This window comes from Hyperoodon ampullatus, assembly GCF_949752795.1.
Source record: "Hyperoodon ampullatus genome assembly, chromosome: 12".
Lineage (NCBI taxonomy): Eukaryota > Metazoa > Chordata > Mammalia > Artiodactyla > Ziphiidae > Hyperoodon > Hyperoodon ampullatus.
The window spans coordinates 77252914-77275833 of record NC_136925.1 but is presented as its reverse complement, the minus strand read 5'-3'; the positions used below and the strand labels follow the sequence as shown (position 1 = coordinate 77275833).

Sequence of the window (22920 nt, the reverse complement as noted above, 5' to 3'; positions counted from 1 at the left end):
GGGCTGAGCCGCGCTGGGATGTCCCGCTGACCGCGGCAGTCATGCAGCCTTGACGGGGCGCTCGGGCGCGGGAACCAGCCGCGGGGCGCGCCCTCCCTGGAAGGGGCAACGGGCGCGGGCAGCAGGACTTTACCGCCGACTCCAGCCCCGCTGGGTGCCCAGTCATCCACCATGGAGCCCGTGACCAAGTGGAGCCCCAAACAAGTGGTGGACTGGACCAGAGGTGAGCGAGCCTGGGGGGGCCCGGCATCTCCGGCCCCGGGCATCGGCTGGCGGGGAGCTGGGGTAGGGGGTGCTCAGCCCTTCCTGCAGGCGAGAAGCGTTGAGAGCGCAGCGCGGTGACAATGCAAACTTCTTCCCAGTGGCTTGTGCGTCCCTAGCTCTTGTGCCTGCTTTCGGGGGTGCGAGTGGTGGTGGCAAGCCGAGGAGAGGCCCGTCTTTAAACCGGGGGCGGGGTAGGGGTGGCCTCTGATGGAGGATGGAGGTCGGGGGTGCGGATCTCGGACGCGGGGCGCCCTCCCTGCCCTTCCCGGCGCCCCGGCTGCCTGTCCCGGAGCGCAGAGGCACAAGGCGCCTTTGTGTGGGTGACTCCCCTCGGACGTCGTCAACGCCGCCTGCCCAGAGCAGTTCGCAGGCGTGACGAGGAGGTTGGACAGGTAAAGGGAGACCCCGGCGGCTCGGCGAGCCTCTGTTTTTGTCGGAGAGGGAGAGAGGGCAGCGCAAAAACCAACACTGAGGCATTGGCGCCGGCGACGAGCCTTGAGCCAGACTCCCCGGGACTCGGCGACTTTCTCTCCGGGAAGGCGCCAGTACCCCCGGTGGCGCCGCATTTTTAGGCCATATTTAAACCCTGGGAAGAAGAAGTCTAACTGTTTGGAACCTTTTCCCTGAGTTATGCCGTCATTTGGGATGAGGAAAAGCAGGGTGTTGGTTGGCCAGGCGGCGGGTGCTGGAGCAGGGGTGGGTGGAAGCTTGGACTCTGAGCTGTCACGGTTACTTTTAAGTACCTGCCAAGATTTCGAGGGAAAAGTGACGGAGGTTTCTCAAGCCTCTTTGAACCTTCCAAGAGAACAAGCCCTCCAAGAACAGCCAATGTTTTAATGGGTTCCCCACCCACCTCCCAGCTCAGCATCTCTCTGTTTCAAGTTACTATTTTTTTTTTTTTTTTTTTTTACTTTCTTCTATCTGCTCTTCCAGGTGAGAGGAATGGTGTCCTTTCTCAATAATAATAACTAGAATTGTATAGCGCTTTACGGTTTGCTAAGAGCTCTCTCTCTGTTTTTGCCCTTGGTTATCAGTAAGCCTGAGAGGTAGGTAACACTGGTAAGATCAGGTCATCTTTCTAACTGTCTCACCCATGGCTGCGGCATCACAAACACTGGTCATCTCTGCATCTCATTTCTCATGCCTGCGTAGTACACACAGACCACGTGGAATGGGATGTCCCAGATGTATGGGAGGTATGGCACGTGTCAGCGGGGCATGTCTGACCATTTCCTGCTCCTTTGGGAGAAGGGACAGGGTACATCGCTCCTGAGAAGAGGTTTGCCCAGGGACCAAAATTTCCTGGGCTCATATTTAAAACAAACATGAAAACACCAAGTACTTGTACATTGAGTAACGTGTAAATAGCAATGTCACAGCTTGATACCAAACATAAACTTAAAAGCTATAAAGACCCAGATCCTATTTTGAAATGGGGTGTGTTCCCCCATTCAAGATACTACTAGGTCCCCTGTCTAGCGACTTGCCCAGTCTGAGTTGGTTGATCTATTTTACCAGTGTATCCATCATAGAAGCAAACCAAGAAACTGATGACTTCAGCAGTTTTTGACCTCAAGAGCTGCTTTGTCCAAAATGGTAACCAGACCACAAGTGGCTCTTGGGCCCTTGAAATATGGCTGGTCCAAATTGCCATGTGCTGTAAGTGTAAAATACACACTCGTGTGAAAAACAGCATATAAACTATCTCATTGCTAGTTTTTTATACTTACTACATGTTGAAATGATAATATTTTGATATATTGGGGTAAATAAAGTTTATTACTAAAATTAACTTCACCTGTTTATTTTTACCTTCTGAAAAGTGACTCCTAAAAAATTTAAAATTACACAGGCGGCTGACTTTTGCAGCTCACATTATATTTGTACTGGACAGTACTGCTCCTGAGTAAAAGAAAGGGTTACAATTTATCACTCTTTGGCTTTTCTGAGCTGCTGCCAGCCTACTTGATAAGGTACAACCAGAAAACCAGTAACAGGCAAACAGGGAGATTATGGAGTGAGATCTTCACACCCTCAAGATTTGTGTCTTTTTTTTTTTTTTTTTGGTCCCTCTTGGGATTGGGAGAGGAGAGGCATAAATTCACATCCTGTTATGTTTGTTTAGCATTTAAGTCAGAGCAGATTAAACTGTTTTTGGTATCCTGTTGCCTTGACGTTGTGACTTAGTTGAGATTGCTTTCACCCAGGGAAAGTTTTCTACTGACCTGAAAGAGGAATTATGGGTGGTTCAGTATCTTGGTGTCTGGAGCATTGGATACTGATTAGGTTACATACCTGTGGCTAGTACGTGGCAACTTTATACAAAATGCATGTACCCTTTTGGACCCTTAAGTACAGCCTCATAGAATGACCTGGATACTTTTTGTGTTAGAATCTAGAGAAGATAAAAGGAGGAAGTGTGTGGAGAACTATTAGACGAGAGGCTACATTCTCCCAAATTGGGTGGCACATTACTTGAATATTTCTCATAGTCATGATGTGAAAATATTGACTTTTTAATGAACTATTGGCTTATGCAAACTTGTTTGCATATAGAACTATTTTTAGCTGTCTTTGCTAACCTCCCTGCCCAACCCCCATTTTATAAATACATCCTACTGATAAGCAGCTCTTCTTGTAGATTGCCACTCCTGGCATTGCATGAGTGTGTCAGTGGTGATCCTGAGCGCTGTAGAAAGCCTTAGATTTAAAACTGTCTAAATCCGGCCACGACCTCCAGCTTGCTCTCATGTTGATGTTATTAGGCAGATGCATATATTAGGAAAAAGGTTGCTGTCTACAGAATGAAGTAATTCATCTGGCCTTTATTAGTAGTAGTATTTTATTATTATAGTTTTTATTTGTATTAATCGCTAGTTCTATTAACACCAGTGTTATAATATTAGTAGATCTTCAGTGCGTGTTAGCGCAGGTCTGAGCATTGTACAAGTGTTAGCTCATTTAAATACGTAAACACCCTTTGAGGTAGGAACTATCATTTCCATTTTGCACTTGAGGACACCGAGGCACAGGAAGGTTAAGTACTCTGACCAGTGTCACACAGCCACGAAGTGACAGAGCAGCGTTTGACCCTGGACAGTTTGGCTTCATTTCCTTCCATCTTCTTGGGAGCTTCTTCCCAGGGTCACCCCCAGAGGACGCTCAGCATCTTCACCACATTGACGAATAGAGCATCAGGATCCCTGTGATGAGTTATAGATCATTTAGTGGAGGAGAGTCATTCGCTATATGTATGTCTTATTCTGCCTATTCCGTATATGTCAGGAAAGTTATTTGTTAATCAAATTAATTCATAGTTTCATGCCACCTTGCCTTCCAAATGATTTGGTGAAGGCTTTTGCAAAGCAGATGAACTTTTATGATGTGCATCAGGCAAGAATAGGGTCAGCTGCGTATAACAGAAAACCCAGTTTTTGGTGGACTCTCCAAATGAGAGTTTTGATTTTTCCTTGGAAAAGAAGTCTGGAAATAGGGAATTCAGGATTGTGTGGGGTTTCCGTGGTGCCTCAGGACTCCAGGCTCCTTCTGTCATCCTGTTCAGCCATTCTGAGCAGGGGCCTGAACCCTTTATACCAAACACCTCAGTGCAGGATGGCTGCTCCACCACCAGGATCATGTTCTTGTTCCAGGCTGGAGAAAGGAGACCCAGAGGAGACAAAACACTGGTGGTAGCCAAGTCTTCCCCTTCAAAGAGCTCTCCTAGAGGTTCCATCAAATGACTTGGCTTACATCGTAGTTGCTACAACTGTCACGTGACTACCTCATGCTACAAGGGAAACTGGTCACTGTAGTTTTTTTAAAAAGTTTCATACACGGTGGCCTTGAAAAAAATTTGGAGTTTATTCAGTAAGGAAGAGGGGGAGAATAGATATTGGTAGGCAGCCAGTAGTGTCTGACATACAGTAATTTACATGTCCTGATACTCATAGATCAGCTCTCAAAGTAGGACACATGTCACAATTTCCCACTTCCCTCAAGCCCATGGGTCCGCCTTGTTTTAGAAATAGTGTTGTATTTTCATCCCTGTTAAGTTTTCTCAGGTCAGAACCTTAAGCTGATTATGAGGCCTTTGTCTCTAAGCCTGATTTTTTTTCTTGTTATATTTAATATGCTCATTTCATTTACAAAGATGTTTCATTGACAACAGTTAATTGCAACTTTATGGTAAAGAATTAAATTAAAAAATTCACATCTGGAGTTCCTTGTAATAATGGGAAAAGTTGGAAAGAGTCTGGCTTAAAGCCAAATCATTCTAAGCTTGATTTAAATATTAGAAGTTACATTGTAAAATGCCGCGTCCCAAGTTGTGTTTCTGCTTTCAGGCCTCTTCAGCAAGGAGCAACGGTTGCTGGTTTGTCCCTGCAGCCCTGTCTGTCCAGCCCTTGGTCGTTGATCGGTCTGCGACGGACAGTCTCGAAATAAGTGTTTTTGTTATTGAGGGAGCACATCTATAAAACCCGCTTTAGTCCCAGAACAGAAGTATCTCTGGCCACCTCCTGGTGCGGCCAGTGCGGTTAATGTTTCCCCATCACCAACCAAGAGGAAAGGGAGCTTTCTTGTTTGAGGTCTGAGCATGTGCTCAGGACATCTGCTCATTCTCTATATCTGGCCGTGGGCACTGCTTTTTTCTGATATGTTTGTAACATGTGGCAGGTCAGGAGTTTTAAAGTGCCTCACTATCTGGTCACAGAGGAGCTGGAGTTCCCGAGTTAACTGTAGAGGTCTTGTTCGTGGCTGGTCAAAGGCCAGTTCTTTTTGTCATTCTGATTCCAGTTAGGTTGTCCTTCCTTTAGCCTCTAGGGTCGCTGAAAAAGGGAGGTCGTTTCTTTTGGCAGTTGTAGGTCCACCATTTGGCTATAGGTCAAGAACTCTTTTCTTTATTCCAATTTCTTGCCAGTTCTATCTCTTGGACTCCAGCCACAGAGTTTTCTTAATCATAATAATAGAAAAACATTCACTGAAGTATTTAGTATGTATCAGACACTGGGCTAAGTGCTTTATTTAGACTCCCTCATTTACTCCTCAGAAAACCCGGTGAGGTGTGCGAACAATTATTAGCCCGTACTAAAGGCGAAGAAACTAAAGCAGAGACAGGGAGTCTCTGGTCTCGTGCTGACAGGCGGTGGTGCTCTTAAACGCTCTCCTCTCCTCCATCACTTCATCGCTCCTGTGGCTTGTACCAGGCGTTGGAACTTAAAGGTGAGAGTGTGGGCTCTGGAATCAGTCTCTGGCTTTGTATCCCAGTACCACCTCTGCCTGTGTGATCTTATGTAAGCTCTCAATAAATTACCACTTGTTTTTATTGCTTCCTCTCCTCTTTGATCGTATAGCTTCAGGACATAAATTATTCTCTCTGAGCCGCATGGTCTGTCATAAGGTTGATTCTTACCATTCAGGGACACCAGTCAGTGCCCTGGAGGTTTCCCTGCCATTTGCCAACCACTCAGAGGACCCGGGGTGGGACTTGCAGCTGGTCAGGAAGGTTCTTGTTTTTGTTTTTTGCTTTTTCTATGTTGATATTTTATTAAATTCTTTACATTTTATACTCACAACAATACTATTGCATCCTCTGTGCAAAGTAAATTCTAGGTGTATCTAAAGCTTAATTATGAAGAGCAAACTTAAAAATATTAGAACAAGTAGGGCTTCCCTGGTGGCGCAGTGGTTGAGAGTCCACCTGCCGATGCAGGGGACACGGGTTCGTGCCCCGGTCCGGGAAGATCCCACATGCCGCGGAGCGGCTGGGCCCGTGAGCCATGGCCGCTGAGCCTGCGCGTCCGGAGCCTGTGCTCCGCAACGGGAGAGGCCACAACAGTGAGAGGCCCACGTACCGCAAAAAAAAAAAAAAAAAAAAAAAAAAAAATTTAGAACAAGTATACGAAGGACTCTATTAATTCCTCTTAGGCATATTTCTTTTAAAAATACTAAGAAACAGAAATAATAACAAGTGACGAGACATACAGATGCCCAACAAGTATATGAAAGGATGCTCAACATCACTAATCAGGGGAAGGTTCTTGGTGCGCTGAGTGGTAGATGCCTCTTGCCAATATCATGAGCCCTCTTGGGGTAAATAAGTTCAAACTGTATTTTCTCAACTTTTTTCTTAGAGTCACTGGGCTTCCAGTGAGCATGGCGTTAGGACTGGCTCTTGCTTTGGACTGTTGACCCCTCTGTGGCACCTGGTCCATGACTAGTGGTACCCGCATTGCCCGGGAGCTTGTTGGAGATGCAGAAGCACAAGCCTGCTAACTCTGCATTCTAACAAGATCCCCTGGTGATCCATGTGCACATTGCAGCTGGAGAAGCTCTGCTCTAGCAGCCACTGCAAATGCGTTTTCGCACTTCACTGGTAGGTCCTGCTGTCTGATCTGACATGGGCTCCACCTATTTTATTTAAGTTCCCTGGTGATGACACTTGACTTGGCCACTAATTAAAACAGAAAAGCAGTCTTAGGGTGTGTGCTTATATTTATATATTTATAAGCACCACCTAGCGACAACATCAGGTGATTCTCTGTAAACTAAATGAGACATTTCCCTTGAGCTGTCTTCCATATTTCTTGGGATTTGAAGAGTTCTCATAACAATCCTTTTTTTTTTTTTTTTTTTTTTTAAAGCCAAGTAGGAAGAAGGGAGTCATGGGGTGGTCAGTGGGCTTGTGTGGTTGAAGTGTGTTCTCAGGATCCTTAGGTGGACTTTGGAGGATGAGCTGGGCTTTTGGCCAGCCACATGGTCCTGTAGTCTGTGACTGCACCAGGTTTATCAAACTTAGATGATTTTGGGGGGAGATTTCATTGTTGCTGGAAAGTGACACTGAATGTCATTCAGGGCAGTTCTTAAAATTTGGAAGTACATGCTGTGCCGAGGCCGGGTTCTGTGTCGGTGGAGATTGGGAGGTGACCTCTCCTTGTTCAGGCCTCACCGACATGCCTCCCTTTTGCATTCACATCATTGCGGAGAGCTGCAGGCACCTTAGTTTTCTGTCTTGCTGTTTCTGTGTCACTGCCTCGATGTTTGTTCATTCCTAGCCTGTTGTGTTCTAGCTCTGGGACATCCATGTTCTCACTTCCTTTTCCTCTTTGCTCTCATTTTGTGAGGTTTCTGGTGTTTTCACCACTGGTATAGCCATGAGCTAGGCTTTAAAGCTTGTTTTCATTTGATATTTTCACAAGCCCGAGAGGAGCACAGTGAAGGCCCAGTGAGGATAGAGGCTTTCGGACATGAAATGGTTGTCCAAGGTCAGAAGGCCAGGAGTTGGGACCAGACTCCACAGGCTTCTGTTCTCTTGTTCTGTGCAGCCCCTGGTTCCTCCTCTGGTCAAGGTGGCGCTTTTGGTTCTCTCTTCATCAAGTGTCAGGAGGGGCAACTTCAAAGAACTTTTGACTTTTGTGTTTCCTGATGATCCCTTCAGGGTTTACACTCATGGGATACATTCCTTTTCTTTCTCTTTCTTTTTCTTTTCTTTCTTTCTTTTTTTTAATTACACAGCTTAAGCAGGGCCCTACGTATTCTGAACCTGACCTTTTAGCATTTGAGACACTTCTTGCCCGTTATTTATTTTTATTGTAGTTTGTTGACTGTGTTGTATTGTTTCAGAATGCTACTCAGTAATGAATCATTTCTCTTTTTGACTCTCTTAATCTAATTTTTATTTTATCTTGAGTGTCATATGGCAGATTTTTTGTCTGGTACAATTCATATTTCTACTTGGTGGAATCACATCCATCCATCCATCCATTTAACTTTCTTAAATGATTTTTATGGCTTCATTTCCTGCTTGCCTTTGATTCTTCACAGCATTTTAACTGCTGAGGGAGAGATTGGGCATGGTGAATAACACACAGGCTTTGGAATAAAATAGAGCTGGATTCATATTCTGTATTTTTTAAAAAAAATTTTATTGAGGTGTAGTTGCTTCACAACAGATTCTGTATTTGATACTAACCGATTTGAAAACTTAGTAAAGTATCTTAAGTTCCCCAAGCCTGCCTTAGGTTTCTCATTTGTGAAATGTGACCGATAATTAGCTCACAGTGTTTTTGTTAGAATTAAAAGAGGTAACGCAGGGAAAGCATTTTGCATAATGTATGGCATATAAATGTTCACAAACTCATTATTGATTAATTCATAATAACTCCAAGTTAATACGTAGTATAATTGGATTATTGTTGCTTAAATATTTAATGATGTTGTGGCTGATAGTCACCTTTCACGTGTTTACTAATAATTTATGACAATTCCATCCTTCTCTGTATTGGTGGATAGGTGGTGAGTTAACTTAACTCTATTCTTTGTCTTCTCCTCGTTGTTTCCTTGGACACTTTTCCCTCACTTCCTTTGAGGACCTCGTATGTCCTGGAGGAAGGTGGCGCCATGGAAAGGTTTAGTAGTAGTTCTCTTGGAGACAGCTTCGGAGGAACACTTTCCTTGATGACAAATTCCACCCTGTAGTAATGAGAGAGTTTCATTCATTCAACAAGTGATTACTGAGGACCTACTAAGTTCCAGGTATTGTTCCAGGTGCTGGAAATCCAGCTGTGTTCTAGGTACAGGGTTCCAGCTGGGTCCCTCCTTTAATATGGTGGATGTGGGGATGACAAACAACAATACCAAAACCACCACCACAACAAAGCAGATGAACAAGAAAATATTCACTAGTGATAAGTGCTAAGAAGAAAGTAAAGCAGAGAGGTGAAGGAGAGTGACCTGGTGGGAGACTTCTTTGGATGGTGTCATTGGGGAAGCCTCTCTGAGAAGATGACACTTGGGTATGAATGACAAGAAGGAACCAGCCATTGGAAAATTAGGGGGAAGAGCATGTAGGCAGAAGGCACAGCTAGTGCAAAGGCCCTGAGGTGCAAATGAGCTTGGAGTGTTTGAGGAAAGGAAGCGCGGTGTAGTCATGAGGAGCAAGGACAGTGGGGTTGTGGTGGGTGGGGCGAGAGACACAGCTGTCAGATCATGGAGGGTCTTATAAGTCTTGGACAGGCATTTGCAACATTTTCTAATCATGAAAAGCAGGGGAGTGACGTGATCTGATTTGGGTTCTTGGGGCAGAAATGAGCTGAGGGAGCCCAGATGGAAGGCACTGCAGTATTCTGGAGATGATGGTGTCTTGAACGAAGGTATTGGTGGTTCTAGCATTTGTGAAGCCAAGTTCTAGGTAGAGTTGGTTCACTGATAGCTTCACATCCAGATAATTTAAAAACTATATTTGAACTTGGGGTGTAGATTCATTTTTTTCTTTCTCTGCCAGGGTTCAGAGCTCTCCCTGGCCTTCCCTCATCCTGATTACTCTCTTGTCATTTAAAAGGGAGAGCACAATCTGTCTTTCTGCGTTCACATGCTTTGTTTACATCATTGTTCTCTTCTGGCACATTTTGCAGGGAGCTACAGTTTCTGAAGCTGTTTATTCATCTATGAATAGGGTTTTTGTGAAAGTGGACTTAGCCTAGTTTGTTTTCTTTGACATCAGATGGCTGATGGAACAGTTTTTAACCTGGGATCAGAAGGGCAGATGCAGTTGTGTTTACTAGAGCAAAGCAGTTCCTTGGAATGCAGATCAGTAGTTGTCAAAATTAGAAAATTTTTTTATGAAAACGAAAAATAGTTGAGTCAAAGGAACTGGTCAATAGATCTAATTTAAAATATTTTGCTCTGCTGACAGACTGTCCTAATTTTACTTTGGAAAATAGAGTCACCATTTTTTGATTGAATAGATGGTATTTTGAGAAATTTCAACAGGTAGGAGTTGAACACATTTTTTTTTTTTTAAACACTCAATGCATCACTTACCAACAGGGTAGGAGTGAGTGGGAGAGAATCGAAGGTTGGTAGGTTTATATTAGAATAACCTAGAAACTTTACAACACACACCTCATGTCACCCCCTCTAGGGAGAGTATCTTTCAGACTTTTAGAGGAAAAACCCCTATGTGTCATCAGTCAGAAAAGGCGGTGATTATGATCATCTGAATCATGCTTTCCTGAGGAAAACCTTTTAGTGAAAAGAAACACTCTATTTCCTATTTTCAGAGATTTGCAGCAGAAGGGAAATTCAGTGCTTTTGGGTTTAGGAGTGGATGTGTGTGTACATGAGTGTGTGTGTGTGTGTGTGTGTCTGTTTATGTGTTTCTAACTTTAACCTGTGTTAACTGAACAGATTTTCATGTTCTCAGGGTAATTTTTTTTTTTTTTTTTTTGCGGTACGCAGGCCTCTCACTGCTGTGGCCTCTCCCATTGCGGAGCACAGGCTCCGGACGCGCAGGCTCAGCGGCCATGGCTCACGGGCCCAGCCGCTCTGCGGTACATGGGATCCTCCCAGACCGGGGCACGAACCCGCGTCCCCTGCATCGGCAGGCGGACTCCCAACCACTGCACCATGAGGGAAGCCCTCTCAGGATAATTTTATATTACCGTGTCTTAGGGAGAATCAAGTCAAAAGTCTACCTGGAATATGACCTTTGAAACAGGAAAACTAGCTTGATGTGTAGAGTGGAACAGATTTCATGAGGCACCATCTTAACATGGATTCCAACTGGAGTCTTTTCTTTTTTTTTTTTTTTGCGGTACACGGGCCTCTCACTGCTGTGGCCTCTCCCGTTGCGGAGCACAGGCTCTGGACGCGCAGGCTCAGCGGCCATGGCTCACGGGCCCAGCCGCTCCGTGGTACATGGGGTGCTCCCGGACCGGGGCACGAACCCACGTCCCCTGCATCGGCAGGCGGAGTCTCAACCACTGCGCCACCAGGGAAGCCCCCAACTGGAGTCTTAAACTAACCATGAGCAGATGACAGAGCTGTGAGTAGCATTTATGAAAATGGCTGTCTACACTAAAGCCTAAAATTGTTGGTAATAAGTGTTAAATAAAAAACACAAATACTGCTTGTGAGTAAGACATCTAAAGACAGATGGTATGAAGTGGTTTGGTTACAAGCACCCCTAGGCCAAGTTGAAGAATCTCATCTAAAACTGATCTGTAAAGAAAGACTCTTTTTGGAGGTGGAGAGACTCTTTGTTCTTATTTGGCGCCATCTAATCGGGATACTTAATGAGCACCTATAAATCTGTGACAATTGTCTCTGACTCCTGATGTTTTTAAAATTTTTTTATTTATTTGGTTGTGCCGGGTCTTAGTTGCAGCTCATGGTTTCCTTAGCTGTGGCATGCGAACTCTTAGTTGCGGCATGCATGTGGGATCCAGTTCCCTGACCAGGGATTGAACCCGGGCCCCCTGCATTGGGAGCGCAGAGTCCTAACCACTGTGCCACCAGGGAAGTCCCTCCTGATGTTTTTAAACGGAGATTTTCAAGACACCCTTTCCCAGCCACATATACGTGGCTCAACATCTTGTCACTGTTGTTCTTGAGCTTCCTCTTTTTTTTTTTCAGTGTTTGCAAAGTGTAATCTACTTTGTTTTAAACAAATATACACATTTAAAACCTAGATCCTGTTTTAGTTGGTCAGTTTTGTAAAAAGTTTTATTGAAGTATAGTTGATTTACAATGTCGTGTTTAATTTCTGCTGTACAGCAGAGTGACTCAGTTATACATATATATCGATATATTCTTTTTCATATTCTTTTCCATTATGGTTTATCACAGGATATTGAGTACAGTTCCTTGTGCTCTACAGTAGGACCTTGTTGTTTATCCATGGACCTTCCTTTTTCAACATGAGAGCTTAGATGTGTAAATCCTCAGGCCCCATCCCAGACTCACAGAATCAGAAACTCTGGGGGTGGGATGCAGGAAGCTGTGGTCCCTCAGTGATTCTAGTGCTGGCTAAAATTTGAGGACCACCAGTCTATACCAGTCGTGTGGAGCCTAGAAAAATAAATAATGTATGTCAGACCATCCCCCGTAATTCTTGTCTGCAGTTGGTTTTCAGCTAATACATAGTGATTGGGTAGGAAGGAGAACTTTTCTAGTAGGGACAGTTGTTGCATATTTCAGTAGGTGCATTAATGCATTGAGGTCTGTAAGTGTCCTTCCCACAGAGTGGGCAGGGAAGAGTTAAAGCCTTTGTCCCCATGGACTCCTAGACAGCTGTGCCACCCCAGGCCCAGGGGACCCTTTTGTTGTGTATCTCTGTGAGTGTTCAGCCCCAGGAAAACAGAATGAGGGGAATGTTTCCCAGTCTGAAGGGACCTGTTTAGGTTTTGTGTGGAATTTCCAGGCCTCGCTCTCTTAGAAGAGTAGAATGTGACACCCCGTCCCCCGTTCCATTTTGAGGGAGAGTGGATAGTTGTTCTCTTTCACGTAGCACTCAGGTTTTGGCTTTGAACAATGCATGCAGATGCAAAGGGAAATGAGAGGAAGAAAAAGCAGAAAAAAGAAATACTCAGAGTGGCAAATATGCTGCAGTCCAAGGTGAAAAGCTCTTTTGTTTTAGTTCATGGACATCGAATCAGTGCAGATGGAGTTTGAGAGTTCCCCATTCCCCCTCCACCCCACCCTGCCCTCTGCACAGTCAACAAAGGCCAAGAGAGTCCAAAATAAAAAAGCTGCTACAGAAGTGAACATTGAGGACTGGGAATGGCCCTGAGACTCGCAACAACAGTTGCAAACTTAGACGCCTACAGGGGCCAGGAGGCAATGTCAGAAATCGAAATGTAGGGGCAACTGAGACAGTAGGGAGTGGTGGAGACTGTGGCGAACCCAAAGATACATGGACTGCTCAGTTTCTGCTGACTGTGGACCTACAGTTTCTAGAATCTTATGCTTCTTTGTTGTTGTTCTTGTTTTCAAATGAAGTTGGGTGTCTGTATTTCTCTGTGACATTTTCCAGTTTTTAGAAATCTGTCAACAGTTTTTTTTTTGGTATAGGCCAAGCATAACATATCTGTGGGCTAGTGTGTTGATTCCCACTGTGGACAGCTGTGGTCAGGTTTGTCTTAGTGAGAAACAGGCGTATGATATGTGAATACAAGTAGCCGTAGAGCAACTCATTAATTATTTAGTAAATCTGTTTCTTAACCTATAATTTCATTTTGCTACTTAACTAATGACCTTATTTGTAAAATTGTAACATGTAACTCCCTACAGGTACTGTTAAGCCAGAAATACCGATACCTTGATGAACCCAGCAGGCCATTGAGTAGTTACTCTGCAGTGTAAAAGCAAGAATTTGGCTTCTTCTGAGTGAGTTTACTTTGCCACTCACTGGCTGTGTGGTATTGGTCCCTGACAGGAACTGTTTCTGTTTGTACAGAAAGATTCTATGTATAAAATAAAGCATATACCTTGGAAATAAGGTATGTGCTCCTAACTTCCGTGCTGGCTTGTGGGGTCCTGTTTGAAATAGTAAGTTATCAGTTTACTTAAGGTCTTTCTATCTTCCTAGTGCTCTGAATTGGGAGACAAAACAAACAGGAAAAGCACTAGTTTTAGTACTTAAACTGGAGTGCTACTGACCCCAGGATACAATCTGCAACACTTCTCAATAAAAATCTCAGAGCATTAGGCTTCCCTGGTGGCACAGTGGTTAAGAATCCGCCTGCCAGTGCAGAAGACGCGGGTTCGAGCCCTGGCCCTGGAAGATCCCACATGCCGCGGAGCAACTAAGCCCGCGAGCCACAACTACTGAGCCCACATGCCACAACTACTGAAGCCCACGAGCCACACCTACTGAAGCCTGTGTGCCTAGAGCCCATGCTCCGCAACAAGAGAAGCCATCACAGCGAAGAGTAGCCCCCACTTATGCAACTAGAGAAAGCCCACACTCAGCAATGAAGACCCAACGCAGCCAAAAATAAATAAGTAAATAGATAGATAGATAAATAAATAAATAAATAAAAATTTCCAGAATGTTTTAACTTTTCAGCTTATTTTGTAAGTGAACAGTCCATATACGTGTCTGTATACACATACACACATATAAGTATACAGACTATATTTACATATATATACACACACGTACATTCATTATGGATGATATTTTGTTAAACCTTCATGAGGTGTTTCTTTCAACCATTTATTCCCTTTAAAAACTTAAAATGAAAAAATATATAGATTTCCTTTCTAGCACCAGTTCCTCTGCTTCATGCTAGGAGCAAAAAGATGAATTATATGTAAACAAAGCCTGTCATGAAGAAGCACACTCCTCGGTCGGGGAGGCAGCAGTTAGCAGGTGCCATTTACTGAGATTTCTTATGTGCTCGGCCCTTGCTGTGGCTTTTCGTGAATTATCTCGTTTCGTCCTCACAATACTTGTTTGACGGCAGCACTTTTATCGTCTTCATTTCAGAGTTAAGGAGGCCAGGCCCTGACCCCTCTGAGGTTGTGTACACAGTAGATGGGGTTTGAGTCAAGAAACGTTTGATTCTAGAACCTGACCTTACCTGGCTGCTCTTGGGTAGGCACCGACGTAAGTTCGTCCTGATAATAAGTTTTTGTTTCTGTTTTTTTTGCGGTACGCAGGCCTCTCACTGCCATGGCCCCTCCCATTGTGGAGCACAGGCTCCAGACCCGCAGGCTCAGCGGCCATGGCTCACTGGCCCAGCCGCTCCGCAGCACGTGGCATCCTCCCGGACCGGGGCACGAACCCGTGTCCCCTGCATCGGCAGGCGGACTCTCAACCACTGCACCACCAGGGAAGCCCCTGATAATAAGTTTTGAGGGCAAGAGGAGAACACTGACGTTATTAACAGTATGGTCTGAATTGCTCTACTTAAATGTAACCTGTAATTTTACCACTCGATAAAGATAATTGTAGGGAATACTGTATCTATATTTTTTCTCTTTTTAATATTTGATAGGGTGACTGGAAAGGGAAGAAGAGGGATTTAAAAATGTACTTAATGGGGATTATGCACTTTTGGATAGTCACTTAATGTTTTCAAGTTCTAGTTTTGCCTAAGTTAAATTTCCGAGATTGTATGAATATATATGTACAAAAACTAGAAGGAAATATATTACAATGCCAGCATTGGTTCTCTATGGATGATGGAATTAGAGATGGCTTTTGTTCTCTTGTTTATACATTCTAGGGTAATCAGATGATTTTTCTACTGTATTCAGAGCCAGGGCTCCTTTCTGTTTGGCCTCATCCTTAGGCTGCTGGGGACTCAGAAGGGCCATAAAGGGCCACATGGGAGAGAATGTGGAACTTACTTTCCTGTCTTTCTCTCCAGGATTTTGAACCCTTAAGTTTGGCAGACTTAGCGGCTCTCTCTTACCTTCAAACTGCTAGCCCATCTTTTAAAAAATTTCGTTTTTACTCTTATGGGTTGGTTTGATATGTGTTAAGCCAGCACAGCCAGATGTGTCCAGCCATGTTGCTTGAATGCAAGACGTAGCGTGTTAGCACTTAGATTTTAGTGGGCCTGAGAGTCACTCGCTAATAAGGATTAAATGATTCCCGGCCCTAACTCCCCAGAGCCTGCTGCCGTAGGTGTGGGTGTAGGTGAGGCCCTGGTTGCTGGGTGCTTAGCAGGCAGCCCGTGAATCTTTTTCAGGTGTTCTGTGGACCACAGTTTGAGAGCCACTGACTTTTAGGAAGTTTGTACTTAATTCAGTGGTTAGTGGAGAAATGATAGAGGGGTTTGAAAGGAGGTGTGTTGCTGGCAGAACTGTGGGATGTAGGGAGGGCTTTGCAGGCAGGAGTGATTGGAATCTGAGAGACCAGCTCTGGGAGGCATTCGGGGTGGTCTCTTGGAGAGAGTTGAAGATGCCTGAGGAAGAGCAGGGGCCTTGAGAGAGAGAGAGAGACGGGAGAGGGGCTGCCGAGAGAGGCACCACCCATGAGTGTTCCAGAAGCCTTGGCAGGGTCTGCATGTGAGAGTGGAGAGAAGGGGACTTTCATGTCCACGATTTGTGCCTCGGTGCCTTAGCACGGCAGTACCACTGAAGCCTGCTGAATTCCGGGAGGAGCTGCTTTGCAGGTTCGAGAGTGAGCACACCTTGGGGGTAGCAACCTCAAAAGCCGTTCTAGGTTGTAGAAGAGACATCTTGCATGGTACCAGCATCTTACATGATTCAAATACTTCAGAAGACTCAGTGCCTTCTCTCACTGCAGCACTCTGATTGTCTCATGTTTTCATGAGGTGTAAATATCATGCAGCTTGGCACGCGGAATGTGTTAAAATAGGAGAGTGTTAGCTGAAATTCAGGTCCTCCAAGTTGAGTGTGAAATGATGCAATATACATGAATATGGCACCCTGAATTATTTCTGTACATCGCAGTCTAAGACATAGAACACATAGTGAAGTAGAGAAGATTAGGGTCCTACAGGAAGCTTGTCAATGGAGATATAAAATCAGTGCTGATAAATGCTAAATGCATCGTCGAGTAATCCTTGCAGTCTTGTCCAGTGCTTCGTGAGATCAGCAGTTCTGGCTGCAGTTGCTTTGTGGGATGGGGAGCCGGTTGCCTGAGATTAGTGCCTCCTTTGGATCGTACGGGCTGAGAGAGAGCCAAGGGCGTGGAGGGCTCTTCCAGGGTGTGGCGCTCAAGGGGGTGGCAGGTCTGTCCTTCACAGGCGTGATGGGGCCCGTTTTCTTGTTCGTCATTGGCCCATCCAACCCTTAGAAGTAGATGTGATTTCTTCTGTGAGTTTCAGGTAAAGTGAACAGATTCTTTACTTAATAGGATCAGCTATAAAACAATAGGTGATTTTTCTTATAACATCTCCCCGGTATTCTGCACAACTGACGTTTCCATTAAAATTTGCTCATTTCTGGGACTTCCCTGGCGGTCCAGTGGTTAAGACTCCTCGCTTCCACTGCAGGGGGGCACGGGTTCAGTCCCTGGCTGGGGAGCTAAAATCTTGCATGCCGCACGGCGCGGCCAAAAAAAAAAAGTTTTTTTTGCTCATTTCTCGTCTATGATTTTTAAAGTAATCCTAACTGCACAACCTGGTATTGTGAAATGATGCGCTTGTCTTTCACGTTAATTCGGGAAACGAAGTTTTGGATGAAGTAGGGCACCAGGTCACATTAGGAGAAATAGACCTAACTCTTTGCATTTAACTTTTCATCTGTTAACTAGAGTGCCCTCTTAACTGACACTTCCACTAAGTCTGATGAAAGTAGCTAGCCACTATGCATTCATTCAGCAGTGCTTACTGAGTGCTGACCCTGTACCAGGAGCTGTTCCAGGAGAGCTGAGGATAACAGCAGTGAATAGAAGAGACGGTAAGTAGTTCCTGTCTTCCCGGATCTGACATTCTAGTGGGGGTTGACATACAGTAAGTAAAACTCGTAACACATGGATGTGGTACATGTTGCAGGCAAGGGCCATAGGTGGATGCAGGTGGGAAGCAGGGATGCAGTGTTAACCGGGATGGCTGGGGGAAAGCCCTCAGTGAGCACTCGGCTAACAGGCGGAGGGGTGTTCTTGGCAGAGGGAACAGTAAGTGCAAATGCCCTGAGACAGGCCAGAGCCTGACACATGGAGGGAGCAGGGAGGCCAGCGTGGCTGGGATAGAGGGAGCCAAGGGCAGAGCAGCAGGAGGTGAGATCACGGGAGCGGGGGGGAAGATGGTGCTGAGCCTTAGGGACCGTTATGTGTGTTTTGGCTTTAATTTGATGTCTGGGGACCCATTGGAGGCTTTGGAGCCAAGGAGTGATATCAGATTCACATTTTAAGATTACAGTGGTTGCTGTGTTGAGTAGACAGAAGTTAGCAAGGGTGGAATCAGGGAGCCAGTTAAGATACTGGGGCAATAACCATCTGAAAGATGACACTTGGACCAGGTGGCAGCTGTGGTCACCATCACGAGAGGTGGCCATGTTCTGGGGGTTCCGAAAGGCCCGTGGGATTTACCAAGAGATCGGGTGGTGGTGTGAGAGGATACCCATGGCGTCTTTGGTCTGGGGAATTGGAAGGTTCGAGTGGCCATCCGCAGAGAGCTGGAAGAGCGTGGGAGGAGACGGTGAAGGGGATATTTGGGTTCGAAACATCTGTGCTTGTTAGTTTGCCAAGTGAAGTAGAGATGTGTGTCTGCATTAATGGGGGAGTTTGGGTGAAATTTGGTGGCCATTGGGGTATATACATGGTATGAAATCTCTGAGACTGGATGATATCACCCAATGAGTGGGCAGGGGGAGACAAGGGGAGAGAAGAAATCCAGGGCGTTCCCGCCCTTACAAGTCTGGGGGTTGAGCAACCAGCAAGTTGCTGCCAGTAAGTACAGGAAATCTTGGGAACGGTGGTGTCCTGGGGCCAGTGAGGAAAGTGCTCCCAGAAGGAAAGAGTGGTCAACTGGGCCCAGGACTGCTGGTGGACTAATAAGGGGAGACTGAGACTTGACCAGTGCATTTAGTGTGTGGAGAACATTGAACTTGAAAGTTAGTTTTGGTGGGTTGATGGGTGCAAACGTCTGAGTAAATTCAAGAGCAAATGGGAGAAGAGGCATCGATGTCCCGAGAGATCACACTGTGCTAAAGCATCTTCCTGAATGAACACAGCACAGTCTTAGTATGACTTAAGCACGGAATGCATTCTATTTGAATTCTTTAAAATCTGTAACCATCTTTTGGAATACATGACTGTTTGGTAAAGTAGATGTTTGATGAATTGGGACATGTTTCCTCCTTGAACTGGGTAACAGAACACCATAGATTATGGAGTCTCTTACTTTAATACTAACAGAGCTATTCATTCATTGAATGACTATGTACTAGTGGCTTCTATAGAGAAGAGTTATTCCACAGAAACTCTCTCTCTACTCCAAGTTTTCCCACAATTTTTTTTTTTTTGAAATGAGAGTAAATGCCTCTCTACCTGGGTTCTGTATTATTCCATAGTTTAACCATTTAGGTAGAAAAGATTTGTTATGGACGGCCCCAAAACCTTGGAAGAATACCTTGTTGCTTTTGATTTACCTTCGTATATTGTAGGATTTATCTGAAATATTCTGAATGCCGTGAAATTTTGTATAAATGATGTCTGTTACAGCCCAGAGGTGGAAGCCATTTGTTAGCAGGAACATTGGTGCAAATAGAGATTAACTAACTTTAAATATAAGTCATCAAACATATATAGAGCACCTATCATGTGTAATGTCTCTACTAGGTGCAGTGAAGTGGACAGGGTCCCTGTCTTTGGCACCTTCCATTGAGTGGAGAACACAGACAAGCCCACAGGTACGTCAGCAGAAGAGTAATTCACTCAGAGTTTGAACAGGCACAGCATGGAGGGCTTCTTGGAGGAAGCCACATCCAAATCCAGACCTGTAGGATGAGCAGGGGTAGCCAGGCCTAGAGGAGGGGAAAGAAAAGATTTGGGAGAAAACTGGGAGGCAAGAGAGATAAGGCATTTACTCACAACTGAAAGAACTTGATTGTTCTGGGTCTGTCCTGAGGTGGGGTGGAGAGAGGTGAACCTGGAGGGGTGCTGTGTGGGGAGGTGGGCTACATCACCAAGGCCCTGTTTATGCCTCTTAGTAGGTAGAGGCCAGTGGAGGACTTTATGTTTTTGAGTGGCCTTTCTTTGTGGAGGAAGTACGTGTGTGTGTGTGTGTGTATACATATGTAATACATATATAAATATCTATATCTATTTATCTATCTATCCTCACACACATATATAGAACTATACACATATGTGTATGAATTTTTTCAGGCTCCTAAATGTTATTTGATTCAGGATTCTATTAGGGCGGCACTTGCCTTTCTGTTAAGGAACATGGCAGTCTACTGGGTTTTAGACCTGGAGTGAACTGGTCCTTCTATTGTAGGGGAAGCCCCTGAATCTCAAGGAGAAAAACCAGTCAAAGGCTCTGTGCAAAACTTAACTTGACTTCCTGGGTATTTATTTCCTTTGATCTGTGAAATGTGAAATTGACTGGACTTTTATAGCATAAGGAAACATAAAGCCTCTTCATTGAAAAAAGGAGGAACTACTAAAACATTGACTAGAGTGAAAAAAAGAGATAGGAGTTTGGGCTGCCAGGCAGTGCAGGTGGGAGAGGGAGAAGGCGGTGAGGACCGGAGAGGAGAGGTGTCTGCAGAGGCGGCTGCTGCGGGAAGTGAGGGCTGAGGGGGTGTGGCCTGGAGGTCACAGCTGGAGCTGTGGGTGTCCTGTGTGTTAGCACCTGCCGTCCGCTGCCCGTGACTGATCAATGGTTAACCATCGCTCCTAGCTCTGCATATAAAGTGGTCTTTATATGTTCAGAGTCTTCACTCTAGTGGTTGAGCCAAAGCAATAGCAGAGCATTTGTAGGAATGTATGCTCTAGAAGTGGTCAGAAATAACATGCAAGCGTTTTTTTTTTTTTTTTTTTGTGACCACACCTGCATGTGGGATCTTAGCTCCCCAATCAGGGATCAAACCCTGCAGTGGATGCCCAGAGTTTTCATCACTGGACCACCAGGGAAGTCCCAGTCCAAGTGTTTGGAAGTCTCCCCACGCTTGCCACCCCAGAAGGATGCTGGAGCATGTAAGAAACACTGCCCTCTACTCCCATTTCCACTTTTAGTTTGGTGCATGGTGTACTGAAATCTTACAAATATATACTCTGAACATTTCAGACCCAGGCCCAGATGAATCATACCGGCTCTACCAGATCCAGAAGCAGCTGCATGGGTATTCATTTCTGAGGTCCTGAACTCTGGAAGAACACACAGATTATACTTAAAACTAATGGGGCTAGATTATGATAGGATGAAAAAAAAAAAAATGAGGACCCACCTCTGCAGGGTGTGGCTGCCCTTTCTCTTGCGCTGCATTGTTGCCCAGATTGTTGTGGGTGGTTGCCGTTGCCACATCATTCCCAGGGTTAAACATATACTCAGTTCTGGGAAAGCTTCCACCTTCAACCGTCCACACTGACAGTTCAGGGGAATGTGGTTTTAAAAATAATTTAACAAGGTAAATTTTTACTTTTTAGTAGTTACCACTTAAAAAAGCCAGCCAGTTTTTCTGCTTCTATTTCCACCTTGCTCCTTCCCCATGATTTCTGAGTGTGTGATCCCTTGGAGGATATTTATAGCTATTACTTTAATCAATTTAACACCTTTCTCTGTATATTTTAGCAATTTGAAATTCTGTTTGGTAATTTCTTCTTGCATCACTGAGGGTGTTTCTGTTTCTCCTTCATCTTTTTTTAAAAAGCCCTAGAATGGATATCGCAAAAGTATTTTATTAACCACTGTATAGCATAGGAACTCTGCTCAATGGTCTGTAATAACCTAAATGGGAAAAGAATTAGAAAAAGAATAGATACTTGTATATGGATAACTAAATCCACTTTGCTGTGCACCTAAAACTAACCCAACATTGTTAATCAACTATACTCCAATATAAAACAAAAATTAAAAAAATATCTTATTAAGGTAACATGCATATTGGTACCTTTTTCCTATTTTCTGATTTTAAAACTAACTTAATGTTAGATAATATGTAATGTTCCAGCTCAGCTGTAGAAATTTCATCTCCTAAAATCATGTTCTAATGAATCAGGGAGAAAAGAAACATTTAAGACAAACTAATAACAACAAAAAAAGAAAAGTATAAATGCCTAGAAGCAACCATAGGAATTCAGGGAGAACGCTGAGGATCTAAGAGAAAGCTATCTTATTAAATGTAGTTGTGGTACACTTTCTGGAAGTGATAAGTGTAGTGAAATCAATCTCTTATAATGACTTAATTGTCACCAGAAGATCTAAAAACAGTTTTGTGGGTTAAGGTATGTAATTATCATCCTTGGTGGTAACTATAATGACTATAATGTTCTAAAAACATTACAAGATTTTTTCTTATAAAAGCAGACTTCATATTATAGATCTTTTTATTATAATGGTTGGTTTTGTTTGCTTTTTATAGATCCAAAGATACAATATAATGAAAGTAACATATCGTTGCAGTGAGATGTAAGGAATAGAGTTGTTTTGTTTTGTTTTTTTTGTTCCATGCAGTTAACATTCTTTTTCTCTTTAAAAAAACCCAAACAAACATTTTCATTCCAAAGCCCAGTGACAGGATTAACATTTGCACTTGAGGTGGTCAGGGATGGTGTCTGTTTATCTGCCCAAATCAGGGCTCGTGCAATAAAGGCCTTTGGTCAACACTTGATGGGGGAGAAGGTAAAACCTGGGAATCTCCCTAACAAAGTTGGAATTAGTTTTTAAAAATCATGGCTCTCAATGGAATGTGTCTACTTTGGATGCCTGTAGTTAATTGCCTGCAATAGAGGAATAACTGTTTTACTCTTAAGGGTTTTGCCTGGAGAGAAAAGGTATTCATGTATCCATTCATAGTCTCTCTCTTTTCTGTCTGTTATGGTTGTCTAAATTTGTGTGTGTGTGTTTGGGCCATTCCTCATTCTAAAAACATCTGTGGCTGCTACAGTAGTACATGGTGGTTAAGACCAGGGCTGGCTGCTTACGTTTGGATCCTTTACCAATCACTTACTAGATGTGTGACGTTGGCCAATTTCTATGCATTGCTTAGTCAACTAGCTTATTTTTAAATTTGGGGTCATGCCGTTACTAAACTTTGAGGGTTTATGTTGAGGATTCAGTGAGATAATGCAGGTGAAGCGTTTACCACAATAAATGGTAAAATAAACTGTATAGCATATAGTAAGTGCTGAAAAAAACTCTAGCCGTTGTTTTGTTGCATACATTACAGGGATATCCTGGGGAATTTTTTTCACATTTCTGACAGAATAGTTTCAAAGTGAACACATAC

At 44.1% G+C, this 22920-nt stretch overlaps 1 protein-coding gene across 1 annotated transcript in view; it reads left to right on the top strand.

The window, feature by feature from the left end:
- Positions 1 to 171: 171 nt before the first annotated feature.
- Positions 172 to 22920, top strand: part of CNKSR3 (CNKSR family member 3) — a gene marked incomplete at both ends in the record, with an annotated part of 98855 nt that continues 76106 nt past the window's right edge. Inside the window, one exon of the mRNA XM_079716704.1 lies at positions 172 to 223. Coding sequence (XP_079572830.1) covers positions 172 to 223 — 52 coding nt within the window. The remainder of the gene's footprint in view (positions 224 to 22920) is intronic.